The 20,503-nt window shown below is 48.8% G+C and overlaps 8 protein-coding genes across 8 annotated transcripts; 2 read left to right on the top strand and 6 right to left on the bottom strand.

Annotated features, from left to right (window-relative positions):
- Positions 1-819: 819 nt before the first annotated feature.
- N7489_010812 (uncharacterized protein) lies at positions 820-2,733 on the bottom strand (the record flags this gene model as incomplete). The annotated part of the gene is made up of 3 exons (XM_056716561.1): positions 820-2,099; positions 2,156-2,355; positions 2,408-2,733. The coding sequence occupies 3 exons, from the start codon at positions 2,731-2,733 to the stop codon at positions 820-822; spliced, it is 1,806 nt and encodes a 601-aa protein (XP_056564183.1).
- A 2,009-nt stretch (positions 2,734-4,742) lies between these two features.
- Positions 4,743-6,333, bottom strand: N7489_010811 (Zn(II)2Cys6 transcription factor; the record flags this gene model as incomplete). Its single annotated transcript, XM_056716560.1, has 3 exons — positions 4,743-5,923; positions 5,982-6,242; positions 6,297-6,333. The coding sequence occupies 3 exons, from the start codon at positions 6,331-6,333 to the stop codon at positions 4,743-4,745; spliced, it is 1,479 nt and encodes a 492-aa protein (XP_056564182.1).
- Positions 6,334-6,815: 482 nt separating this feature from the next.
- On the bottom strand, positions 6,816-8,391 carry N7489_010810 (uncharacterized protein; the record flags this gene model as incomplete). The annotated part of the gene is made up of 4 exons (XM_056716559.1): positions 6,816-7,058; positions 7,108-7,560; positions 7,611-7,957; positions 8,013-8,391. The coding sequence occupies 4 exons, from the start codon at positions 8,389-8,391 to the stop codon at positions 6,816-6,818; spliced, it is 1,422 nt and encodes a 473-aa protein (XP_056564181.1).
- A 947-nt stretch (positions 8,392-9,338) lies between these two features.
- Positions 9,339-10,645, bottom strand: N7489_010809 (uncharacterized protein; the record flags this gene model as incomplete). Its single annotated transcript, XM_056716558.1, has 5 exons — positions 9,339-9,392; positions 9,450-9,590; positions 9,659-10,024; positions 10,081-10,175; positions 10,249-10,645. The coding sequence occupies 5 exons, from the start codon at positions 10,643-10,645 to the stop codon at positions 9,339-9,341; spliced, it is 1,053 nt and encodes a 350-aa protein (XP_056564180.1).
- A 2,287-nt stretch (positions 10,646-12,932) lies between these two features.
- N7489_010808 (uncharacterized protein) lies at positions 12,933-15,279 on the top strand (the record flags this gene model as incomplete). The annotated part of the gene is made up of 3 exons (XM_056716557.1): positions 12,933-13,451; positions 13,511-14,442; positions 14,517-15,279. The coding sequence occupies 3 exons, from the start codon at positions 12,933-12,935 to the stop codon at positions 15,277-15,279; spliced, it is 2,214 nt and encodes a 737-aa protein (XP_056564179.1).
- Positions 15,280-15,904: 625 nt separating this feature from the next.
- Positions 15,905-16,630, top strand: N7489_010807 (GNAT family N-acetyltransferase; the record flags this gene model as incomplete). Its single annotated transcript, XM_056716556.1, has 1 exon — positions 15,905-16,630. One exon carries the CDS (start codon positions 15,905-15,907, stop codon positions 16,628-16,630), a length of 726 nt encoding a protein of 241 aa, XP_056564178.1.
- Positions 16,631-16,995: 365 nt separating this feature from the next.
- On the bottom strand, positions 16,996-18,823 carry N7489_010806 (MFS transporter; the record flags this gene model as incomplete). The annotated part of the gene is made up of 5 exons (XM_056716555.1): positions 16,996-17,100; positions 17,151-17,249; positions 17,306-18,084; positions 18,146-18,575; positions 18,647-18,823. 5 exons carry the CDS (start codon positions 18,821-18,823, stop codon positions 16,996-16,998), a joined length of 1,590 nt encoding a protein of 529 aa, XP_056564177.1.
- A 687-nt stretch (positions 18,824-19,510) lies between these two features.
- Positions 19,511-20,130, bottom strand: N7489_010805 (uncharacterized protein; the record flags this gene model as incomplete). The annotated part of the gene is made up of 4 exons (XM_056716554.1): positions 19,511-19,701; positions 19,760-19,844; positions 19,899-20,015; positions 20,071-20,130. The coding sequence occupies 4 exons, from the start codon at positions 20,128-20,130 to the stop codon at positions 19,511-19,513; spliced, it is 453 nt and encodes a 150-aa protein (XP_056564176.1).
- Between the last annotated feature and the right edge of the window lie 373 nt (positions 20,131-20,503).

The raw sequence follows: 20,503 nt of genomic DNA, 5'->3' as shown, positions 1-20,503 counted from the left end.
GTGGTCTTGAGCAGAAGATATCACAACTCTGCGCAGCCCAGAGGATCAGCGTTGGTTGGATGTCAGACCCAAACAGGTGCCGACAGAACAAGCTCATGTGCAAAAATTCGACTCCAGACCCATGATAGGGAAATGGACCATTGTACCCACATTGAGAGTGCAGGGCAGACACAAAGTCTAGCACCAGCCTCGAAGACTCACAGAAAAGAGAACAAAAAAAAGAAAATGGAGGGGAATGGAGTCGCAGTCCAAGTCGGTCTGTTTGGCATAACCACGTAAAAGAGAAATGGAAATTGAAAAATGGAGAAATGGGAAGATGAGAAAAAAAACGAGAAAGAAACGAGAAAAAATCCGGTCATGAATCAGAAAAAGAAGATTGAAGAATGATAAATTGACCGGGAGAAGAAGAAGATAAAGGGAAAAAAGAAGTCCTGTATTCAACCGGGACAGCCGGGAAAAACAGGAGCAAAAAGATCAAAAATCGCTTCAGGACCGGCCCCAGAATGGAAAGGGTATAATCAATAGAACAAGACACAAGGGTATGTCACGCAAGAAACACATCAAAAGGTAAAATCGCTTCCCTAGGCATCGCCAGCGAGACGAGAATCATCCAAAAAGAGCCGTGATAAAGGGATGGGCAAAACACCGAAATCCAGCACCTAGCCACGCCTCTTGATATTGGACAATCAAGAAATTCCCCCAAAGTAGAAAAAACCCCAAGAACCCATCGCAAGCATAAGCGCCGCATGCGTAGAGAAGGCCGTGAAACATCAAGAGACAAAGGAGAGACACAAGCTCAAAAACCCCCCAGACGCCTACTCATGACCCGGTTGGCATACCCTGCGAGTTGATCTCGTCTAGGTTAGCCATACCATGGGAGTAATCGCCCATGCCAGGAGAAGGGTGGGCAGGGAGGCTGTGCATGGGCAGTTCGAAGCTAGGGCTTTCATGCGAAACGCCAAAGTTGACGTGTTGCTTCGAGTACATATCATTCATGGAGAGACCGTCATCGAAGCCGGTCTGCTGGTCGTGCGAGAAACCGTACATATCGGACGAGGCGTGGGACATGTTGGACAATGGCGGTGAGTGGCTTGCAATCAGTGGGTCTGCAGGGCTCATGCTAGAGTAAGGAGATGGCGCATGAGAGCCCATTGTCGAGGCATCGGTCGATCCTCCCGAGACGAAGGGCACGTTGAACTGAGGCGCCATGTTGGCGACTGGGGTCGATTCGCCTTGGCCGGCATTGCTGTACATGGGACTGGCGAAGTCGGGAGGCGATCCGGTGGTCGTCGCGGACATAGAGTTGGTGCGGAAATCCAGGCCATATCCCTGGGTGTCGATGCGAAGGTCTGTCGGGAGATGGTGCACTGACTGTGGAACGGGTGCGTAGATACCTGCCTCGGTGTGGTTGAATGGGGGAGGCGCTGGCGCGTGGAAAGAAGACATAGGACTCTGGAATGATGAGAAGTCAACTGCAACAGGTACCGAACGGCTTCGTTGGCGCTTGTGGCCACGAGCAGCTGGCATGTTGAAGCCCAAGTGGTTGCTGTCTTGGTACAGATTCATGTAAGCGGGAGCGGCGAACTGGTTGGGCTGAGATGCAGGACGCTGGATGAATGGGGGAGACATCGCAGCTGGCACAGCAAAGCTGCTGTTGTTGTTATAAGCCAGGCGGTTCTGGAAGGACTCCAAGGACACGAGCTTGGCAAGCTGAACGCTCAAGACCTTGGGATGGCCTCCCAGGTGATGAACCATGATCTGACTAGCTTGCTGTTCCTCGGTGAAATCGCCGCACTGGTAGAAACCTCCAGAGTTGGACGAGTCCATGTAAAAGTGCGGCGGGCGGTTCAGTTCCACGACAAGACCACCTGGTCGAGGTGGTTCCCCATTCGGCCCAGGGCTTGGATCACCGGTTTCCAAGGTGATGTTCTTGATATAGGCGAAAGGATACTCGATTTTATAGCCGGCAGCATCGTTGTTGATATAGTAAGTCATGCATGCCTTATCAGGGGAGTAGAATACGACCAAGTCCATGGCGTTTTGTCCAATGCGCCGCCAGCTGCCGACAGTCAAGGAACGACAAGTGAAGTGAGAAATCACTAGATACACCAATTAGTCTAGGAGACGATGGAGCGGATGAAGTTGTTAAACATACCAACTTTGCCAGAGGGGCTGGTCTCGTTTGCGTACATGCTAGGCGGGCCATATGCTCCAGCACGTCCAAAGGGGTCTCTTGCGCCAGGCTTGTTCGGGTCAAACTGCATTGCGAGATAGTGTCGCATGGATTCCGGGATAGAATCGCATCCTTCGCCAGTCTCAATGCTCTTTTTTGCAAGCATCTTGATTTTAGCACGACTGTCTTGAGTCAGTACACATAAAGATAGAGACGATCCCGACTAGGACCTACCGATTCTGGAACCAGATTTGAACAGATCGCTCCGTCATATTAATGTCCGAGGCAATACGTTCTCTGGTAGCCGCAGTGGGTGTCGGGTTCTTGTTAAATTCGATCTCCAGAAGGACAAGCTGATCCTGGGTTGCGCGTTGACGTTTGTTATTTTTCTGCTGTTGAGTCAGAGTGCTTTTGCGAGGAGGCCGGCGCGTAGCCGAAGAATTGGCGGTGGTAGCACTCGAGGTCGACGGAGAGGGCGTGGAAGCTGGAGGCGAGGAGGACGATGCCTTGGGCGCAATTGCACCGGTTGGCGGGTAACGCATTTCTGTCAACGAAGACATAATGTAACGTGGTACGGTGGAAATATATCACGTAATCGGAATTGTGTTCAAGGTGTTCAATATGCTTCTTTTTTTTTCGGTGGTGTATATAGGTTTTGTTCGGAAATAGAAGGTATGATGTGACGATCCGGCCGACAAAAAAATGAGACGGATGTGATTGTGGTGCGGAGACGGAGTGTTGGAAATGTTGATTCTCTCAAAGCAGCCGCAGGCGCGAGAGGGTCAAGTTCAGGATGTAAATGAATGGAAGTCTAGCGTAGGGATCGAATGGCGTTCGAGGGCGTCCACGTCAGAGACTGGGAGGTTGGGTTGAAAGGGCGCGTCGCAGAGGCGTCCAAAAAGGAGTGGATAAATAGAAAGGCTGGCCTAAGCAGCTGGAAACGAATGGCAGGGGAATAATTTCTCCCTATATCGACAAGAATCACTGAAGAATCAATGAAGATGTTTCGGCAAATGCTCAAATGCCCGGGTTGAATCGATCAACGGGGCGGGAACGGAGGGGTGCAAACCGTTCTCGAGGAAACGAATGAATTGGGCAGAAATGAGTGATAGAATGTCGCCGTGAAAGAATGAAACGGACGCCAAAAAGAAAAGAAAAGAATGGAGGGAATGGGAAACACAAAAAGCGCAGGACAGAAAGCGGATCAGGAGATGGGAGATGCTGACTACACATCGATGGACAACGCACCGGACCTTTCTGGACTATTGGCACCTCGTGGGGGCCCCATTGTATTCTTGGGTCAGGGCCTCGATTTGTCCTTTTTTTAGTTTTCTTACGGTTTTTGCATTTTCTTTTTCTTCCTCTTCTATGCGGTTAGACCGAAAAATCCATGGATGTTTCTTTTTTCCTTTTCCATCCGGGTCCAGTGTATGGTGTGTATGTGTCGAGTGGAGGGAAAACTGGTTTGGGCCCCTGCGTTTGCCTGCATAAGCCCAACCAGCATCACGGAGGCTTGGAGCAATAAGGGCGCAGACTGAACCTCCATTGTTTTGGAGAGGGGTACGCGTGCCACTCCCCTTACTCGGCGTCTATGTCTTCCTTGTCCAACTACATTGGTGTGACTCTCCCTCAGGGGCAAGTGTACGGAGTAGTTCAGTAGAAACGAATGAACTACACAAGCCTCATCGCTACTAGTAGAATGCCGAACGGCATCCACGTGAGATCGAGGAATCTGAGACACCATCAGCCTTCTGAGACAACTGTCAGGATGTCAATGCGTTTGACAATGTGTTTGACGAATTAACGAGGTGGACGGAGTGGATGGGCGATGTGATAGAAAGTTTTTCCCCTGGAGACTGTTTCCCCTGATTCGAGCCACAGGACTATTGAACCATGGTTCCAGGGGCTAATCCAGTGGACTCGGCCAATAAGCATGCAGTTACACGTGCAGTTCCGTGGACCGCCAAAGGAGAAACATTCAGGTACCCGCCCCGGCATTGGTTATGATTGGTTCTAGAGACATGACATGTCATTCTAGACCCCGAACCCCGACCGGTATTGAATTTAGCGTGCAACTCTCCTTGAGACTCTCCGTCACATCCGGTTTTCTGATATTCCATTTAGGGAGGAGAGTATGAAGTACAGACTCCGTATGCATCCACGGATCATATGATATAATAGGGAGTATAAATTCAACCTGGAATGTATACAACAGCAATAATGGATGTAAGAAGTTGTGCATCGAGAACCCCGAATTTATGAATCCTTCTCAAAACCGGGGCATTCAGCCTATTCCCCAAATGATCTCGGTCTACTCCGGTCCGCGGGGTTTGTTCCTTTACATTATTTTGCTTCCGCTACTGCATGCAGTGACCTTCTAGTTTAATAACCCCAACACAGGTAGTGTCCTATCTTCCATTGTTGACATGCGAGAACCCGGGCATTCCCATCTAGGTAAATACCCCTGGGACAGTTCATTGTTTCAATTTTGATCCGCGAACCGGTTCATCCCTAATTACCGAGGGAAAAGAGAACACCGCCCCCTAAAGATCCAAAAATATTAACTTCGTTAGAAGATGAAGAAACAAGCCCCTCTATCAAGCGCTTGGACATAACTATCCACAATTGACAATTCAGTTCCCCTCGGCCAACCGCAGCCACTACCAAACTCTCGTAGTTTATCCGTAGTTTGCCAGATCTGCTCAATAAGCTCCATTGCCGAGTTCCGCTGTTGTTCCCTATAATAAGCCGTCATAGACTCATGCTTTTGCCGAACCCACACACGATCCTCGGGCGATAAGGCCTCCCTCGCAGCAATGTAAAATGGCTGCGGCAGCGACGAATCAGGCCCACACCCCGTCGATAGATGATCCATTAGCCCAAAGCATACATGTACCAAATGCTGCACGCGCGGTGAGCACGTCTGATCTCGAAAAACCCGACGGGCAAGAAGTAAATGCGCAGTCCAGTAAAAGCACTCGGTGAGGATATCCAGAGGTGCGCGCTCACCTTTCGCTGGCGGGATTCCTTTGTAACCGGATCCCCACGCGCGAAGCTCGGTGTCGAGTTGGAATGCTTTATTGAGAATGGCGCCATCGTCTGTATGTGTCTCGAACGCTTCGCTTACGTCGCAGGCTAGATGCGCTATTCGTACTAGGAAGCACATTAGTGGCTGTGGGCATCCTGTCATCTTGTGGAATGAGGGCTCGGTGGTGTCCCAGCGATTCTGGTCGGGCTGGTTGAGTATGAACTTTTGCGGTGCGTATGGCCTTCGCTGTCGTGAGATGGCTAGCATTACGTCGACCATAGCAAATCGCTGCACTGTCATGCGTGCGATGGGGTTTTGTGGTATTTCGTCGAAGTAGCCAAGTGCTTGCATGAGCCAAGAAGCGCATTTGACGTGGGGCTCGAGTACTCCATCTGCCGTTTGTGCCACGACGATCCCCTGAAGAACGACGGCTGTGAGGAGCGCCTCTTGCTCGTGCTTATTACTAGTCGCCATTGTACCTACGTCGCAGGCGGCCCTGTCGTCGATACTGAGTAGGTTTTGTCCAAGCGTTCTGAGCATTCGCTGCTGGCGCTTGGCTGCGAGATCAATGCTGGTTAATCCGAAATTGAGCATATGCTCCGTTGATATGCATACAATAGTCTCGAGCAGAATTGGTGATGATAGGGCTGGGATGGAGACCTGCCGGTAAGGGTTGTCAGGTCCATCTACAGCGGGGACATTGGATGAGACAAGGCTTATGTCTGGCAAGTATTCGTGATTAGCTATTCCAATTCCATGGCATAGAATGAGGCCACATACAATACTCCCAGGCAGACTTTTCTTCTGCCGATTCAAAATATGTCTCTACGAAAAGTGCCGAAGGTTGACCAAGCATGTTTTGTTCAATTGCTGGACGAGGATCTTTGCAGCGAGGCTTATGTCTTGTCTGAATTGTCTCTTTTGGTTGAACCCATTTCAGACCCAATGGATATCTGCACTCCAAATTCCGCGAAGCACAGAACGAGCAGATTGGCTGTTGCTCGTCACATTTATTGTGCTTCTTTCGACATTGCAGACATCCTTTTCCGCATTTATATTAGCACCTGCACTTCGCCTGGGGATGAGCCGCCATACCAGTCCGTGATCGTGTGAACCTGTTGCCTCGAGGCATTTGGATGATCAGACAAATGATGCACTACTGGCTAGTGGGAGATCGACAAATAATCAGGGTAGTGGTGTTATATATCCCCGGGTATCAGGCAAGTTCCCCGCAGCCTTATCTATATGGCAGTCACCTGATGACCGACCAATTAGATTATTTTCACAAGCGAAACAATATATATTGCAATGGCACTACTAGACCAGACTAAATCTATAAGATATGCTAAGTTTTGCGTATCACGGCCCATGAGAAGGGAGAATGTGGGAGTTAATAGTCGCTAGAACGAACACTTTTGAAATCGCTACGAATACCGCCTCCCACCTATCAGTAGACCGACATATTGCGGCATTGGTTTATCATAGAGCAGCTGAAAAAACTTGAGCATACACAAGAAGTCATTCATCATCAGTAGTTAAAAGTAGATGTGGCAGGTTTAACTAAGCTAATTGCGAGGAGATACAATAGAGACTACATAATTCGTAGAGAACCCTCTATCCTAGAACCTCCTGGATAACCCGAACAGTTCGCTCGACTATCAAATCAATCTCCTCACGGGTAGTATTGTAAGGCGGCGCCAAAATAATATGGTCACCATTAGCACCGTCGATACCGCCGTTGCCCGGCAGCAACGAAATCGCATGTGCAGGCTTGAGGCCTGTCGCATGCAGAGTCCGAGAAAGCGCCTTTGAAGGCGGATATGGCTCTTTCGTCTCTTTATCCTGGACAAATTCCATCTATAATCATATTAGCAAGGAATAAAAGCCAACCAAGAAGAAAACTAACAGCCCAGAATAATCCCCTGCCACGAATATCACCAACATGAGGGTGACTATCCAGACGCTCATGAAGACGCTGACCCAGATATGCTCCCATCGCCCGCACATTCGGTAGTAGATCGTCCTCCTGTATAATCTGCTGCACCCTATATGCAGCCGCACAGGCAACCGGGTGCCCTTGGTATGTCTGACTGTGGACGAACGCGCCGGTGCCCTTGTTTAGAGTATCGACGACGTGTTTGTTGATGAGTAACCCGGCGATCGGGGCATAGCCGGCACCGAGTCCCTTGGCAATTGTTTGGAGGTCAGGGACGACGTCTTCTTGCTCCCAGGCGTGGAGAGTTCCGGTGCGGCCCATGCCAGACATGACTTCGTCTAGGATGAAGAGTGCCCCGTGTCGCTCGCAGACGGCCTTTAGTGCCTTGAGGTAGCCGGGCAATGGTGGGACGCAGCCAAGTGTCTATTGAAATAGTTAGCACGTTTAGCATAGCGGGATTGGGTTGTACTCACAGCACCTGGCATTGTCTCGGCGACGAATGCACAGACAGTGTTGGGGCCAAGTCTCTGGAATTCATCCTCCAGTTCCTGGGCTAGTCTTGCGACATAGTCTTCGGTGCTTTCGTTGGTGTTCATTCTGCGGTAGGGGTAGCATTGCGGCACGTGGTGAATGTTCTTCGAAAGAAGACTTTCATAGATCCTCCGCCGGGAGGCGTGGTGCCCAACAGCAAGTGATCCGAGGGTGTTTCCGTGGTAGGACGACTTCCGAGAAATGATGTTTACCCGCTGGGGCTCAGGGACGGGCAGCTCCGTGAAATACTGAATGGCCATCTTCACAGCAGCCTCGACAGCCTCGGTACCTATTGTGGTTTTAGTAACCAATCTTGGCTCAGCATGGACAGACAGGTTTCTTACCCGAGCTCACAATGTAAGCACGAGACATCCTGCCTCCAGTAGAGTCTACCAGAAGTTTTGCCAAACTCTCCGCAGCACTGTTGGTGAAAAACATGGAATAGCAGTAGGGGACTTTTTTTAGCTGGTCCAAGATGGCTTCGTGGACCCGCTCGTCGCTATGACCAAGACAGGAGACAGCTGCACCGCATGTCGCATCCAGGATCTCCAGGCCATCCTCGGTTAGCAGGTAGCTCCCTCGACCACCGACGATGTTCAAGGGTTCATTTCGCAACTGGTGGTAGAGGACTCCACTAGATGCTTTGAGGCCAGTGGAGTCGACCTGCTTCTCGGATGGGGTAGGCACTGAAGCTGGTGCCACTTCTGGTGTATAGTCACCCATTGTATGGATTGCGCTCAATGGTTGGTGTATGGGAAGGAAAAGGATGAAAAAGGATGAATCAAGTGATCACTGAAGATGTTTGATCTGGACTGGGACTGTATTGTGCTGGGCCGATAAGAGTCATATATAGACTGACCCCGCCATAGCCAAGAATTGAATTGCAGAATCAGGACACTAATTCTGGAAAAAATAGCCCATACATAACGCCGTGATTGGCAAGTCCCGCCTTGTCGCACATCGTGAAGTTCATACTTGGCTGCGATAAGCTAATCCCAAAGAGGAAATCTTTGTCGGACCCACGTTCGTTGACTACAGCATGCATGTGATAGGTCGAACAATTCATGAGACTGAGCTTATTGATAAGAAGAATATGACCCCGGGGTTCTGCTTTGACTTCAGCTCGTACCGGGTACACAGATGCATTGGAGATAGGACAGAGGGGGATCGGAACGACATTCGAGTCCGAGGACCGACCACAGCACAAACAGACATTATTGAGCAATCAGACGTTGAAGAACACGACAGGTAACCCTGGAGGTCACACGCGAACACTATGATGCAGCTACAGACCAACAACCCGTCAGTCAGTAAGACTGCCCCTCATTGATATGCCCCTCAATTGTTCTTCGTCATCTCAGCCGAATAACCGGAGCCCAGTGCAGCACCTCCCTCGTCAGTGGAATATACGGCCACGCACAGCAGGGTCATCTAACAACAGTGAAATTAATCATCGTCTCGGACATTATAGTTGGTTTGGTGAAAGGCTCACGTTCGGTAGAAGTCATGATTTCTCAGAATGTCCTTGTCTAGAAGTTTCCTTGATATACGATTACATTTGATGGAGGTAATGTACAGGCAAACATATATACAATGTCGAACGTCCAGCGTTCGGTAATCGACGTATATTCTATATCGTGATCAGGGATGTGCGATGGCCTTGAACAGATCTACAAGAGTCCTCTATGGTAGCTACCATATCTTGCAGCGGTGTCACATATATTCTACCCAAAGTTAGTAAACTCGACGAATGAATAGATAAGGCAAGAAAGATTACATACCTCTCGTCTGATCCTGAAGTCCTCGTAAATTCCCAACCAAAGGTTTTTGACGCGGCAGTCATCTTCATAACCAGTTGTCGGGTTCAACTCGCAGGGAGGCTGTGATTCTTCGATCAAATCTGGGAGAGCTCTAATCCATGGCTACCGAAAGGAGTTAGCTTCTCTAGGCGTTATTGACGGGCCGATGCCCATTTAGAAGTCTGACCTACCTTAGGCACAGGCCAGTCGGAGAAATGCAAATATTTAGCCTCTTTGAAGATCTTCTCTGCATCCCATTTTTCTCTTGAATTCCCTAGATATGCCCGGTGTTTCTTGGAGCGGAATTCCCCAGCTAGAAGAATATACGGCCGATGCGGTATAGTAAGTGCAGTATCCTTGTACATGTTGTTCATGATCTCCATATCAAAGGTGCTAGAGTTGGCACTAGAAATTGAATCCATCGTGCGATTGAAGGCAGCTGTAGATGGTTCAACAAGCATGATAGCAGGGGTGAAAAGACCCTTTCTCGGATTTTTCCAGTAGGCTGAGGGCATGGCAACGGGGCTGGACGGCGCCAGGAATAACTCGTCCATGGTCTGAATACAGGTCAGTTCGCGTTTGTAACAAGCAAGTGTATGGTAACTGTACACACCTGCAGAACGGTTGCATCTGAATCCAAGTGAAGGACCCGGTCATAATCTGTTAGGTTAAACGCAAGTAGTTTTGTGTAGCTCTTTGACCATCCCACTAACGGAGACATTGCAAAGTCAGCTTCAAATTGGATTTCAACAGCGGCACCGCGTGAGCAGAGGTTACTCACCATCACTCCCAGGCCTCATCTGTATCTCGATTGGCTTGAGCTTGACTCCGTAGTGGTCTCGTGCATAGTGAAGCATGCGGCTTTCACTCGAATCACCGTCCTCAGATACAGGCCACTCGGAGGGATACATCAACATACGATCAGCTTTGCTTCCAAGCCTGTGGAGGGTCTCGAACAGCATGACCGAGTTGCATAAATAAGACCGGTCGGTGGCATATTGGATGTACGCAAATCGCGACCAGTTGACTTGCTTCCTGGCAACAGCGAGGCCCTGACCAGAATCGCTGAAACAGTCCATTGTTCGAAGTTCTAGTAACGTAACAACTCCTAAACAGGTAGCTACACCCACAAAGATGGCGCGAAATAGTTTCTGGGATACTGTGGTCCTGCTCAACATGATCACGGTTGGTAGCTCCAAACAGAATATTCGGTATTTCACACTCTTTTGCGGAGCGGGTCTATTTAAGGGTGCTCTCTAATAAGCCCATCTTGGAAAGCATTGTTAAAGCGGCCCATGCTAAGGATTCCGCCCAGCTAGTTCCCACGGGCTTCTTTCAAAGTAAGTGTTGGGCATGATGTGATAGACGTTCATCTTTCATTGTTTCGTTGTCACTACTGATCAGCGGTGGAAAGGAAGGGTTCCTAAGGGCGTATTTCGACGCAAGAAGTCTTTGTCTTCTTTGTCTGTGTGTCCATCACCAACTTCAAAACTACCTTGGCGCTATTATGCAAGTGTTGCTCCTTCAATTTCAAGACTAAACTAAAGCCATATGACTACTTTCTGTAAGGGAACTTCTACAGTATTCCTTTCCTCTATCACAAATAGTTGTTTGTACTTTGCGATACAACAGTTTTGCACTTGGTACTCCATGCCCTCATGATCTTGTCTACTAACCAATACCATCTTCAAAAAGCGGCCTATGAGCCCGGTGACTTATTATTGGTAAGTCCTATAGTGCTTTGTAGGGCGTTTCATATCTTTTGCCGATTTTTTTTTTTTTTCTGCGTCGGTTTTAGAATGGAAAGGTCCCCGGATTCTATAAATAACCAGCCACTCGCGGCAGGAGCTACTTTATTTCTTTCATCGATGGTGATAAGTGACGCCAAGGCCTTTCTACATGTCTTTTTGGCTTAGCGACGAAAGAGGAATGACAGACCACCGCCGTCCCTATCATCGTTTCAATCTCCGCTCTTAAGTTGTACGAGCGGCCGATGTGCGCATCCAAGGGGCCGTCGGGCAAAGCGATTGGCAATCTTGAGTGACCCCATGTATTAGGTAGCTAGCCTGTAGTATATGAAATGCAGACAGAAGATTAGAGCTAATTAATCGTGTGGATATCTAGTAACTGCATATAGCGATACTCTCATCTACCATATGGAAACCCGCCTCTCGCTCGAATTCGTCACAAATATTTAGACTTGGTATGTTATCATTCCACTCATAGTCATGTTACGCTAGTGACAACACTTTTGGCATCAGGCACTGACTAGAAAGTAATCCCTATACTATCCTTGCCACTTGAAATCAACCATTTACATTATGGTGTCCTCTTCTGACGCGGGACAATGAGTTGAGATGCAATCGTTACTTTTGCTATGCTAGTGGTTGCTCTTAACAGAAGTTATTTATTTCTTTTTTTAAATGCAATAGTGCATGCATTCTGCTTCCTCTTGAAGTTGGCCCATTACTTGTCGCTCTCACACAGAAACAATTTGTAATAGTCCTGCTTCTAGACGTATTCTTTTGCAGATGCTACTAGCAAAAATAAATTAATTTGAGGCTTTGGCCCTTCTTCATGAAGTATTTCCGGAAGCCCTTAATTTCCGCGCCCTGCCGATCATCACTGTTCAAGCAGCCACTTTGGGATCTGATAAGTCAGGCCAGTCCCCGAACGCTTACCGCGAGAACTTTAAGGGCTGTGGCGTTTTTTTAGGAAGTTACCTCGTGTTCGACACGTTTCTCTCTGCGGATTACAATTGGTATGTTGTAAGTTTGCGCCCCTATCAATCGTGCATATGCAGACAATGAGCCACAATAAGGTCGTTTAATCGCATACTTCCAACATGGAATTTTCGAATTATTCGATCGGGGGACCCGAACGACAATCCAAAAGGACCCACAGCGTGTAAATTTAATATGGAGTACTCCGTACTCCGTAAGTCATCACATGCAGGAAGAAGATATTAATGTTGTGCAAGTAGTCTTGTTTTGGCCTCTATAATGCACTCCAGGTTTTCCATCTAAAATATTATAAGTTAGGTATAATATATAGAGCGTAATGCGGCTATTACACACAACTGTTTATCTGTTGATCTTCTCTGAGCCGCTAATTCACAAACGTATGACTGCGGTGTTAGCACGGGCTCAAGTACCTGCATATAACATTGATTAAAAGCACATTGGAATAAGTTGTGCCGGAATATCTTACATTCTAGTGTCTTAGTGTCTGGCCGAGTTCGCATGTGCCTGTCAAATCAACAAAGACCAATGGTAGCAGTGGGGACAAGCACGAGTTAAGCATGCCAAGTAGCCAAGACTCTTCTTGGTTGATTCGAGGAAATGCTACGATAACCAATTGGATCAGTGATATCTACTCTGCCCGGATACTGAGGTATAAATAATCGTCTTTGCTCTGGTTACTCAGTATTTTCGCTCCCATCTTCACCATCTTAGTCCCTTCAAAATGCTGTTGCCACGCTCCCTTATAGTGGGGCTTGTCTTCTGCCTCAGTGGCATTGATATTGCGTCCGCTGCTACCGCCAAACTTCCCATCGCTGAACAATCCGCCGAGGTCGATTCCGACCTGGCGGCTATTTACTATGGTTCTTCCTTCCAAAACTCCCTGCTTGTGGGTAACGATGGAGGCGCTGCTACTGGTGGCGTTCGATCTTTCAGTCTGACTGATATGGAAGAAGTCGCCAGCCGCACGCCTGGTCGTACCAAGGTTGCTGGTGTGATGTATGATGTGGGGAAGAAAGATCTAATTGTGTCTATCGCTGCTCCTGACTCAATCATTCGGGTCTTTGACATCGATGGCACCACTGAGATTCCCTCGGCGCAGATCAAAGCCCTCGGGGATTGGTCTTCTCTGTGCACGTGGCGCAGCCCCAGCAGTGGCGGACACTACTTTTATCTGCTTGGAAAGAAAGAGGCGAGACAATTCCTTGTCCGTCAGAAGGACTCTGACATTGAGATCCTTGAGGTCAGTATCTTAAGCGACACACGTCTTCTGCCGTACTGCGGATGCTGAAAGATATTTAGGTCCAAAGATTCAACGTCCCTGTGTCAGCTTCTTGTGCTGTTTCTCCCACCAATGGTACTGTCTATCTGGCAGGTGAGGACAGCAGCGTTTACACTTTCAAGGCCACAGAATCAACGAAGGCCCCCAAAATCCAGGTCCTGGGACAGGTTGATGATGAGGTGACAGGACTAGCCGTTTACGTTGCGCCTGAGACCGATTACTTGTTCGTGGGTCAGTCCAGTGTTGTCAATATTTATTCACAGAAATTGCGGCTCAAAGGTAGCTTGACCCTTACCGGCGCTGAAGATATTGAGGTTGCTGGTCTGTCTCTTTACCAGAGTGCTTCTACTCAGTATCCTGATGGAATTCTGGGTTACTCTCTTGAGACGGATGCTAGCAAGGGCTATGGCATTAGCTCCTTGGAGCCGGTTTTCACTGAGCTCGGTCTCGAACCCAACACTACATACTCCCCACGGAATGTTGATCCCTCCCTCCAGGGCCCTCAAGAGAATGGCTTTGTGGACGGAGATGGCTCGCTCGAGTGCTTTACCGGATTTACAGGCACAGACTGTACACAGTTTACGTGCCCGAACTCCTGCTCCGGCAATGGAAAGTGTGTCGGACCCAACGAATGCAAATGTGAGGATTCCTGGGCAGGTCCTGAATGCTCCTGGGTTGGGGTTGAACCCAAATACGAGACTGATGCCAACGGTGGTGACGGTGATGACCCTGCCATCTGGATTTCTCCCGTGAGTGCCGACCAGTCCACCATCATCACCACAACCAAATCGGAACTGGGTGCTGGGTTTGCTGTTTTCGATCTTGCCGGCAAACTGCTTCAAACAGTTTCCGCTGGAGAGCCAAACAACGTTGATGTTATTTATGGCTTCGAGATCGGTGATCGCAAGGTCGATCTCGCCTACGCGGCATGCCGGGAGGATGACACACTGTGGTATGTTATTCAAAAACCTTTCTTTTTCGCTTTCCTTTCTGTTTGTTTCTTCTTGTGCTAACATCACTTTCAAGTCTCTTCGAAATCGCTTCCAACGGAACGCTGAAAACCATTCCCGGTGGCTCGCAGCCTGTGAAAACCGACTACACCGTCTACGGCTCCTGCACCTACCGCTCGCCCGTCAGCGGCAAGCAGTATCTCTTTGTCAATGAGAAGTCCGGCGAGTACCTTCAATACGAACTGACTGCCTTGACCAATGGCACACTAGCCACCACTCTCGTCCGCACATTCACTGGTGGTTCCGGTGGTCAACCCGAAGGCTGCGTCGCTGATGAGGAAAACTCCTTCATTTTCCTCGGCGAAGAGCCCTACGGTCTGTGGAGATACGATGCCGAGCCCGATGGCTCATCTACCGGAACCTTGGTTGCGCGTGCCGGCGATGGTACCCTTTTCGCCGATGTTGAGGGTGTCACGCTTCTGCCAGGCAAAACACCAGAGCAAGGATTTGTCATTGTCTCCTGCCAGGGTGTCAGTGCATACTCAGTGTATCGTCGTGCTGCTCCCCATGAGCATGTCATGACTTTCACTATCCAAACTTCGGCAGATGGAAGCATCGACGGGGTGACCAACACAGATGGTGTAACCGCAGTTGGAACTGCTCTGAATGCCGATTTCCCGCACGGTCTGCTGGTCGTGCATGACGATGCGAACCAATTGGCTACTGGAGGGACTGCTGAACTGGCATCATTCAAGCTGGCCAGTATCGCAGATGTGTTTGGACAAGAGGGAGAGACTCTTTTGGCCGATATTGATGCGACATGGGACCCCAGGGCGTAAATGCTGATCCTATAGGGTTCAATTGCCGAAGAATTTGGTGATTGTCGTCCGTGGATTATACTTCTATAGATATGATACACTTATTTCTCTATCACAACTCGGGAAATCTTTACTTGATGATGCATCTCTTCGTCTGTTTCTCTCCGGAGATTCTGCTGTAACTCCTATCGTATCTTTCTGGCCGATTTTAATTTACCTCTCAAGATCCTTTTCCTTACCTACCACCACAGCTAGTTAAAACAATAGGGAGAACACCTGCATACTACTAGTGTGTGCTTGGAGAGTATTCAGTCTTGCATCTCTTGGGCGAAGGCTAGTATCCAAGCCATAGCCAACTGGTCCTTTGTTGAAATCATTATTGTAATTCATGTATTTACCACTGGACACCACTAATGACTAGGGTGTCCTATACGAGAAAAGGCCAGTGTCCTCCATAGATCCTTTGCCAAGAACCGGGGTGACTCACTCACAACTTCACCCCGGACAACGCAACCTCTCCAGGCCAAGTCGTGTGTGCAACTTTACCCATCACGCAGAGCAGGTTAAAGGCGTCTGCTCACTGGTTTGCCTACTCAACAAGCTGCCTAAGGGTTTTCCCAAACCCAGAATTTCCCCATCGAGTAGAATGGCTTCATCCTCCGTCTTCCCATTCCACCTGGGAGAGACATCAAACGAACGAGTCAAGCTCACCCCCTTCAACCCAGAGCAACACTGTGAAACGTTCTTCCGCATATCATCGTTCCATCCGGAGATATACACACATTTGCCCCTACTACCCCCGACCTCAGCAACCGAGCTCAAATCCCTCTTCTACAGTAATTCCACAACCCATATTCTATCCTTCTCCAACCCAGAGTCCTTCGCCTTTGCAATCATAGACAAAACACGGCCGCCGTCCCCAGAAGATCCCGAAGGTGAACTAGCCGGCACTGTGAGCTTTATCCGCACATCGCTAACGAACCTGTGTACGGAGATTGGATTCATCGTCATCCTGCCTCCGTACCAGCGAACCCATGTGGCGACTAATGCCGTTGGACTCGCTCTACGGCTTGCCTTTGCGTGCACGGAGAATGGAGGTCTTGGATTACGCAGAGTGCATTGGTCGGCTAGTACGATGAATCTTGCTAGTTCTCGGCTTGCGCAGAGGATGGGGTTTGAGAAGGTTGGGGTCATACCTTGGCATATGCGGTTTGTGAAAGGGAAGATTAATGGGAAGGTTGGAAATGGTAGGGAGTTGCCGCCTGGGAGTGATACTGAGGATTTGTGGAGAGACACGTTGAGTCTTACGCTGGCGTGGGATCGATGGGAGAATGGAGCGAGAGAAATGGCGGCGAAGGCTATGGAGAGATGAGCAGATTTTGTCGGGGACTGGACGGGGAACTGTTACTGGTACCTAACGACTGATGTGGAAACTAAGAGGCCAAATCACGGTTCGTACAAGGAAAATATTCCAGTAGTCAGCCGAGGAAAGAAGACATGAGAAGTCAATGAAACGGAGCCATTATTCAGATGTCATCTCGTGGCCTTCTCAGAGAAGAACATATAGAATAAAATATCCCACGCAAGAAATTCGAACTTGACCCCCAGTTCAATTAGCATTAACACTTTGCTCTATCCGGGTTATCGGATTGCCTATGAATAATATGTAGTAGGGTGAGGGTCAATAATCATGAGATGTTTTAGATATCAATGAGATGGGGACCGCTAGCTGAGCCTTTAGCTGCTTCGTCGGCCATACGGTTCAAATGGCAAGGCTCCGGCAATGATCGCCATCACAATGTAAAGGGCTGCGCATATGTAGATTGGCACAGGCGTGCTGGTCTGTTCTCGATATAAGCATTTCCCCACGAGAGCAAAGAATGAATCCTTACATTTGCAGCCTGGCCAACAACGGCACTGATGATTCCCATGATCCGATTGAGCCCAATAGCAACACCGTTACCTGTGCCCCGGTGGGCGGAGGGGAAGACCTATCGAGCAATGAGATACAGAATGACAGATCTAATCAGAGTGAGCGAGCACATACCTCGGGGGTGTAAGCATAGAGTGTACCATAGTAAATGTTCAAACAGAAGGAAATAGCACATGTAAAGCCCAGATTCTGGCTTGCAGTGCGCACTTGCGTATAGCAGAAAAAGAAAACCATTGTGATCACAGCTCCGATGATCATGGTTCCTCGGCGGCCCCAAAACCAGGGCGAGCGACACATGAATCCCGCTAACACAGGACCGAAGATGCCACAGGTATTGTTGATGGCATAGTTCCGCCAAGTGATATACGGGCTACTCTCGCCAAACATTGCGCCCCGCGATGCGAGATAGGTGGGGAGGAACACGTTGTATAGGGGATACGCGAGGCCGATGAGAAGCCATGAGAGCCACACCAGGGTCGTCGATAGTGCCATTTTGCGAGTTGCGAAGAGTCCACGGAGATGGAAGAGTACTTCGCTTGGGGAGATTAGCCGCGCCAACCAACCAGATCCTGGGGTTGCTCGACGAGCGATTTGTCCACATGCCTGAAGCCGCTCGATAGTGAGACTGCATGGGCGGTCGTGTCGATCGGCAATACTGCGTAGGACGTGTACTGCCTGTTCGTCTTTGCCCTCGGAAATCAGGAACTTGGGGGTTTCTTCAAGGCGGATGATTGTCAAGCGGAGGATGGAGAGAACGAACACAAAGGCGCCGCTTGTGTACCAGACATAACGCCATCCCTGGTTATTTTCACGAGTACATGTAGCTGCATCGCTACAGGAGAAGTTGGGAAGAAAGGCCCAAGCAAAGAGACCTGCGATAAGCTGACCCAGACCTAGATACTGTGGGTCAGTTCAGACTTTCGACAGGATATTTACTTGGGGGTGTAATCTCACCCCACCACGCCGCCATGAGGGTCAAAAACCACTGTTCCTTGCCGGGAAGGTATTCAAGGAAAACTGTGGTATCCAGAACCAGGTTTCCCCCAGCACCGAATGCACTTAAGCAGATAAACAAACCCAGGGTGACCCAAGAGGGAGCAGCCCCCGCGACGATAGTGAATACCGATGAAAAAAGCAGGGAGAAGTTGAACGCGAACCGGCGGCCGATAATATCTGCCGAAAAGCCCCAGAAAATTGCACCCACCAACATGCCGACATAAACCGCGATGGTGAGCCCTGTGGAATATGATGGGTTGAACTCCAACCTGGCCTGGGTTGAGATGATGGACTGGATCAAGAGAATGAGCGAGTCAACAGCATATCCGAATCCGTTTAGGCAAAATAGTTTCCAGTGGTGAGGCGTGAAACCAATCTCATCAATAGTCTGTAGAGGACAAAGGGCCTCGAGTTAATTGCATGTCTCAATCACGGTGCGCGGAGATATTGATTTCCCACATCATTGATAAGCGTCATCTTGGCAGCAAGAACCTCGTCCACCTTCTCTCCCTGCAGAATATCTTGGTCTCCATTTCGAATCGATCTCTCCTCCGCCAGCAACGAGTTCGTCGAGTGTTTGTCCTTGCCCGCTGTACCCGTAGGGACAATTGACCCGGGGGGATATTGAGAATCCATCGGCAGCGAGGGATAATATTTCTCTGAATTCCTCTAAATTCCGGGGAAGGGAGAAGATGCTGGCGCAGTTAGTCAAGAGAGAAAGGGGAGCAGGGAAGCTTTGACGCCACGAGGGGCAGGTGCCCTCTTATAAGTGGAATTAGCGGCAAGCGCTGATTCGGCTAATATACATTTTCTTGATCGGCTTGCATATGCTCGTCCAAGATCGTCACGAGATTTGCTGCCATGAAGCTGCTGTGGGAGATACCTAAGTACTTAAGTACTTCTTAAGTCGGTAAACCCCTCCACTAAGGGTGTAACCTTGCAGGTGACCATCTACCTAGGTAGGCAATCCCTGAACTTTTGATATCAGTCTGATTCCAACCCTTTTAAAGGCAGTGCTGCAGAGACTTGGCGCACGAGCCCTCATCCGCGATCATAACTCGCAGAGAGGGGGAAAGGACGCTATTCCCGATTCGCACGGGTTTTACCAGCTGAGATGCGATGGAATTCGGGGGATATCTGGATAATCATTTCTTGGCCGTGATAGTAACTACATACTTGAACTTGTTAGTTTCTGTAGGGAAAGACATTGGACAAAATAATGTCGTGGCCTGATTTGTAAGGCGGAAACATGAATCTGATGCCTTGTCGACGCCAACTATCATAGAACTATATAGCAACAGTGCCTTCAGTGAACCATATCCCCTAACTCAGATCAACATTTTGGACCCAGAAAGGGCTAGCCATTTTGCCATCATCCTCTCTAGAACCCACTGATGTATCTCCCTCTATAGACGATGACTCGACGGGTTCAATAGCTGGGAGACTCTCCTCTGCCTTGGCTGCTTTTCTCTTATCGCGCCACAAAAGAAATTGAACAGTTGCGGTGCCCACTACTAGTAAGACATCATTAGCGGAAAATAAAACCCATAATCATAGATAAATGGTTCTTACTGAGTAGTATTTGAAGTACGATTGACCACGTATATCCCTTGGGAGCGCGGGGGAATACTGTTGTTTTCCACATAAAATTGGGAGCCTTTAGCCCAAACTGTTAGTATGTACCCGAGGCAGGGAAATAAACGAGACTCACAACAGCCTGCACAACATAGGCAAGGTCATTATCCATTGCAACAAGCAACGCTCGCTTCTCTATGTCATTGGAGCAGATCTCGTTGATCCAACTTAAGATTAAAAGACCGGCACCACCCTAAAAGCACTGTCAAGATATAATAATAGAATACTTCACAGGATAACAAACTTACGCCAATATTACTTAGCCAATAAATGACCATACGGCCCTTGATATTTATATAAAAGGGCATCTTTATTATGAGGGAGGCAAAAATGATCTGTAGAATTGAGGTAGTTATTAGTTACCGTAGTATAAAAATCATTTAACTGATATAGCCTCTCTTGACTTATAGTCGTAAAGGCGCCGATGTAAATAAATAGCCAGCGAGCGCCACGATATGGCCCACCAGACAGCTAACCCTAGGCCAATGCTATGACGATGAGAACACCGGTAGTAGGGAGAGGTACTGGTATATAAAATTAGCTAAGTCTATTAGGATGTAGAACCTAAAGTTAAACTCATAGTTATTAATCTGAGCAATAGTGTAAGTTGTCCCGGGAAGAGGAGCAGGGTCGGTACTAGAACTTTTTAGCTAATAGCCTATGGCGGGTTGAGGGATGCTA

The sequence above is a fragment of the Penicillium chrysogenum genome (assembly GCF_028827035.1).
Source record: "Penicillium chrysogenum strain IBT 35668 chromosome Unknown utg000005l_segment0_segment0, whole genome shotgun sequence".
NCBI classification, from domain to species: Eukaryota; Fungi; Ascomycota; class Eurotiomycetes; order Eurotiales; family Aspergillaceae; genus Penicillium; species Penicillium chrysogenum.
The sequence above is the reverse complement of the archived record's forward strand: the minus strand, read 5'-3'. Positions and strand labels throughout refer to the sequence as shown.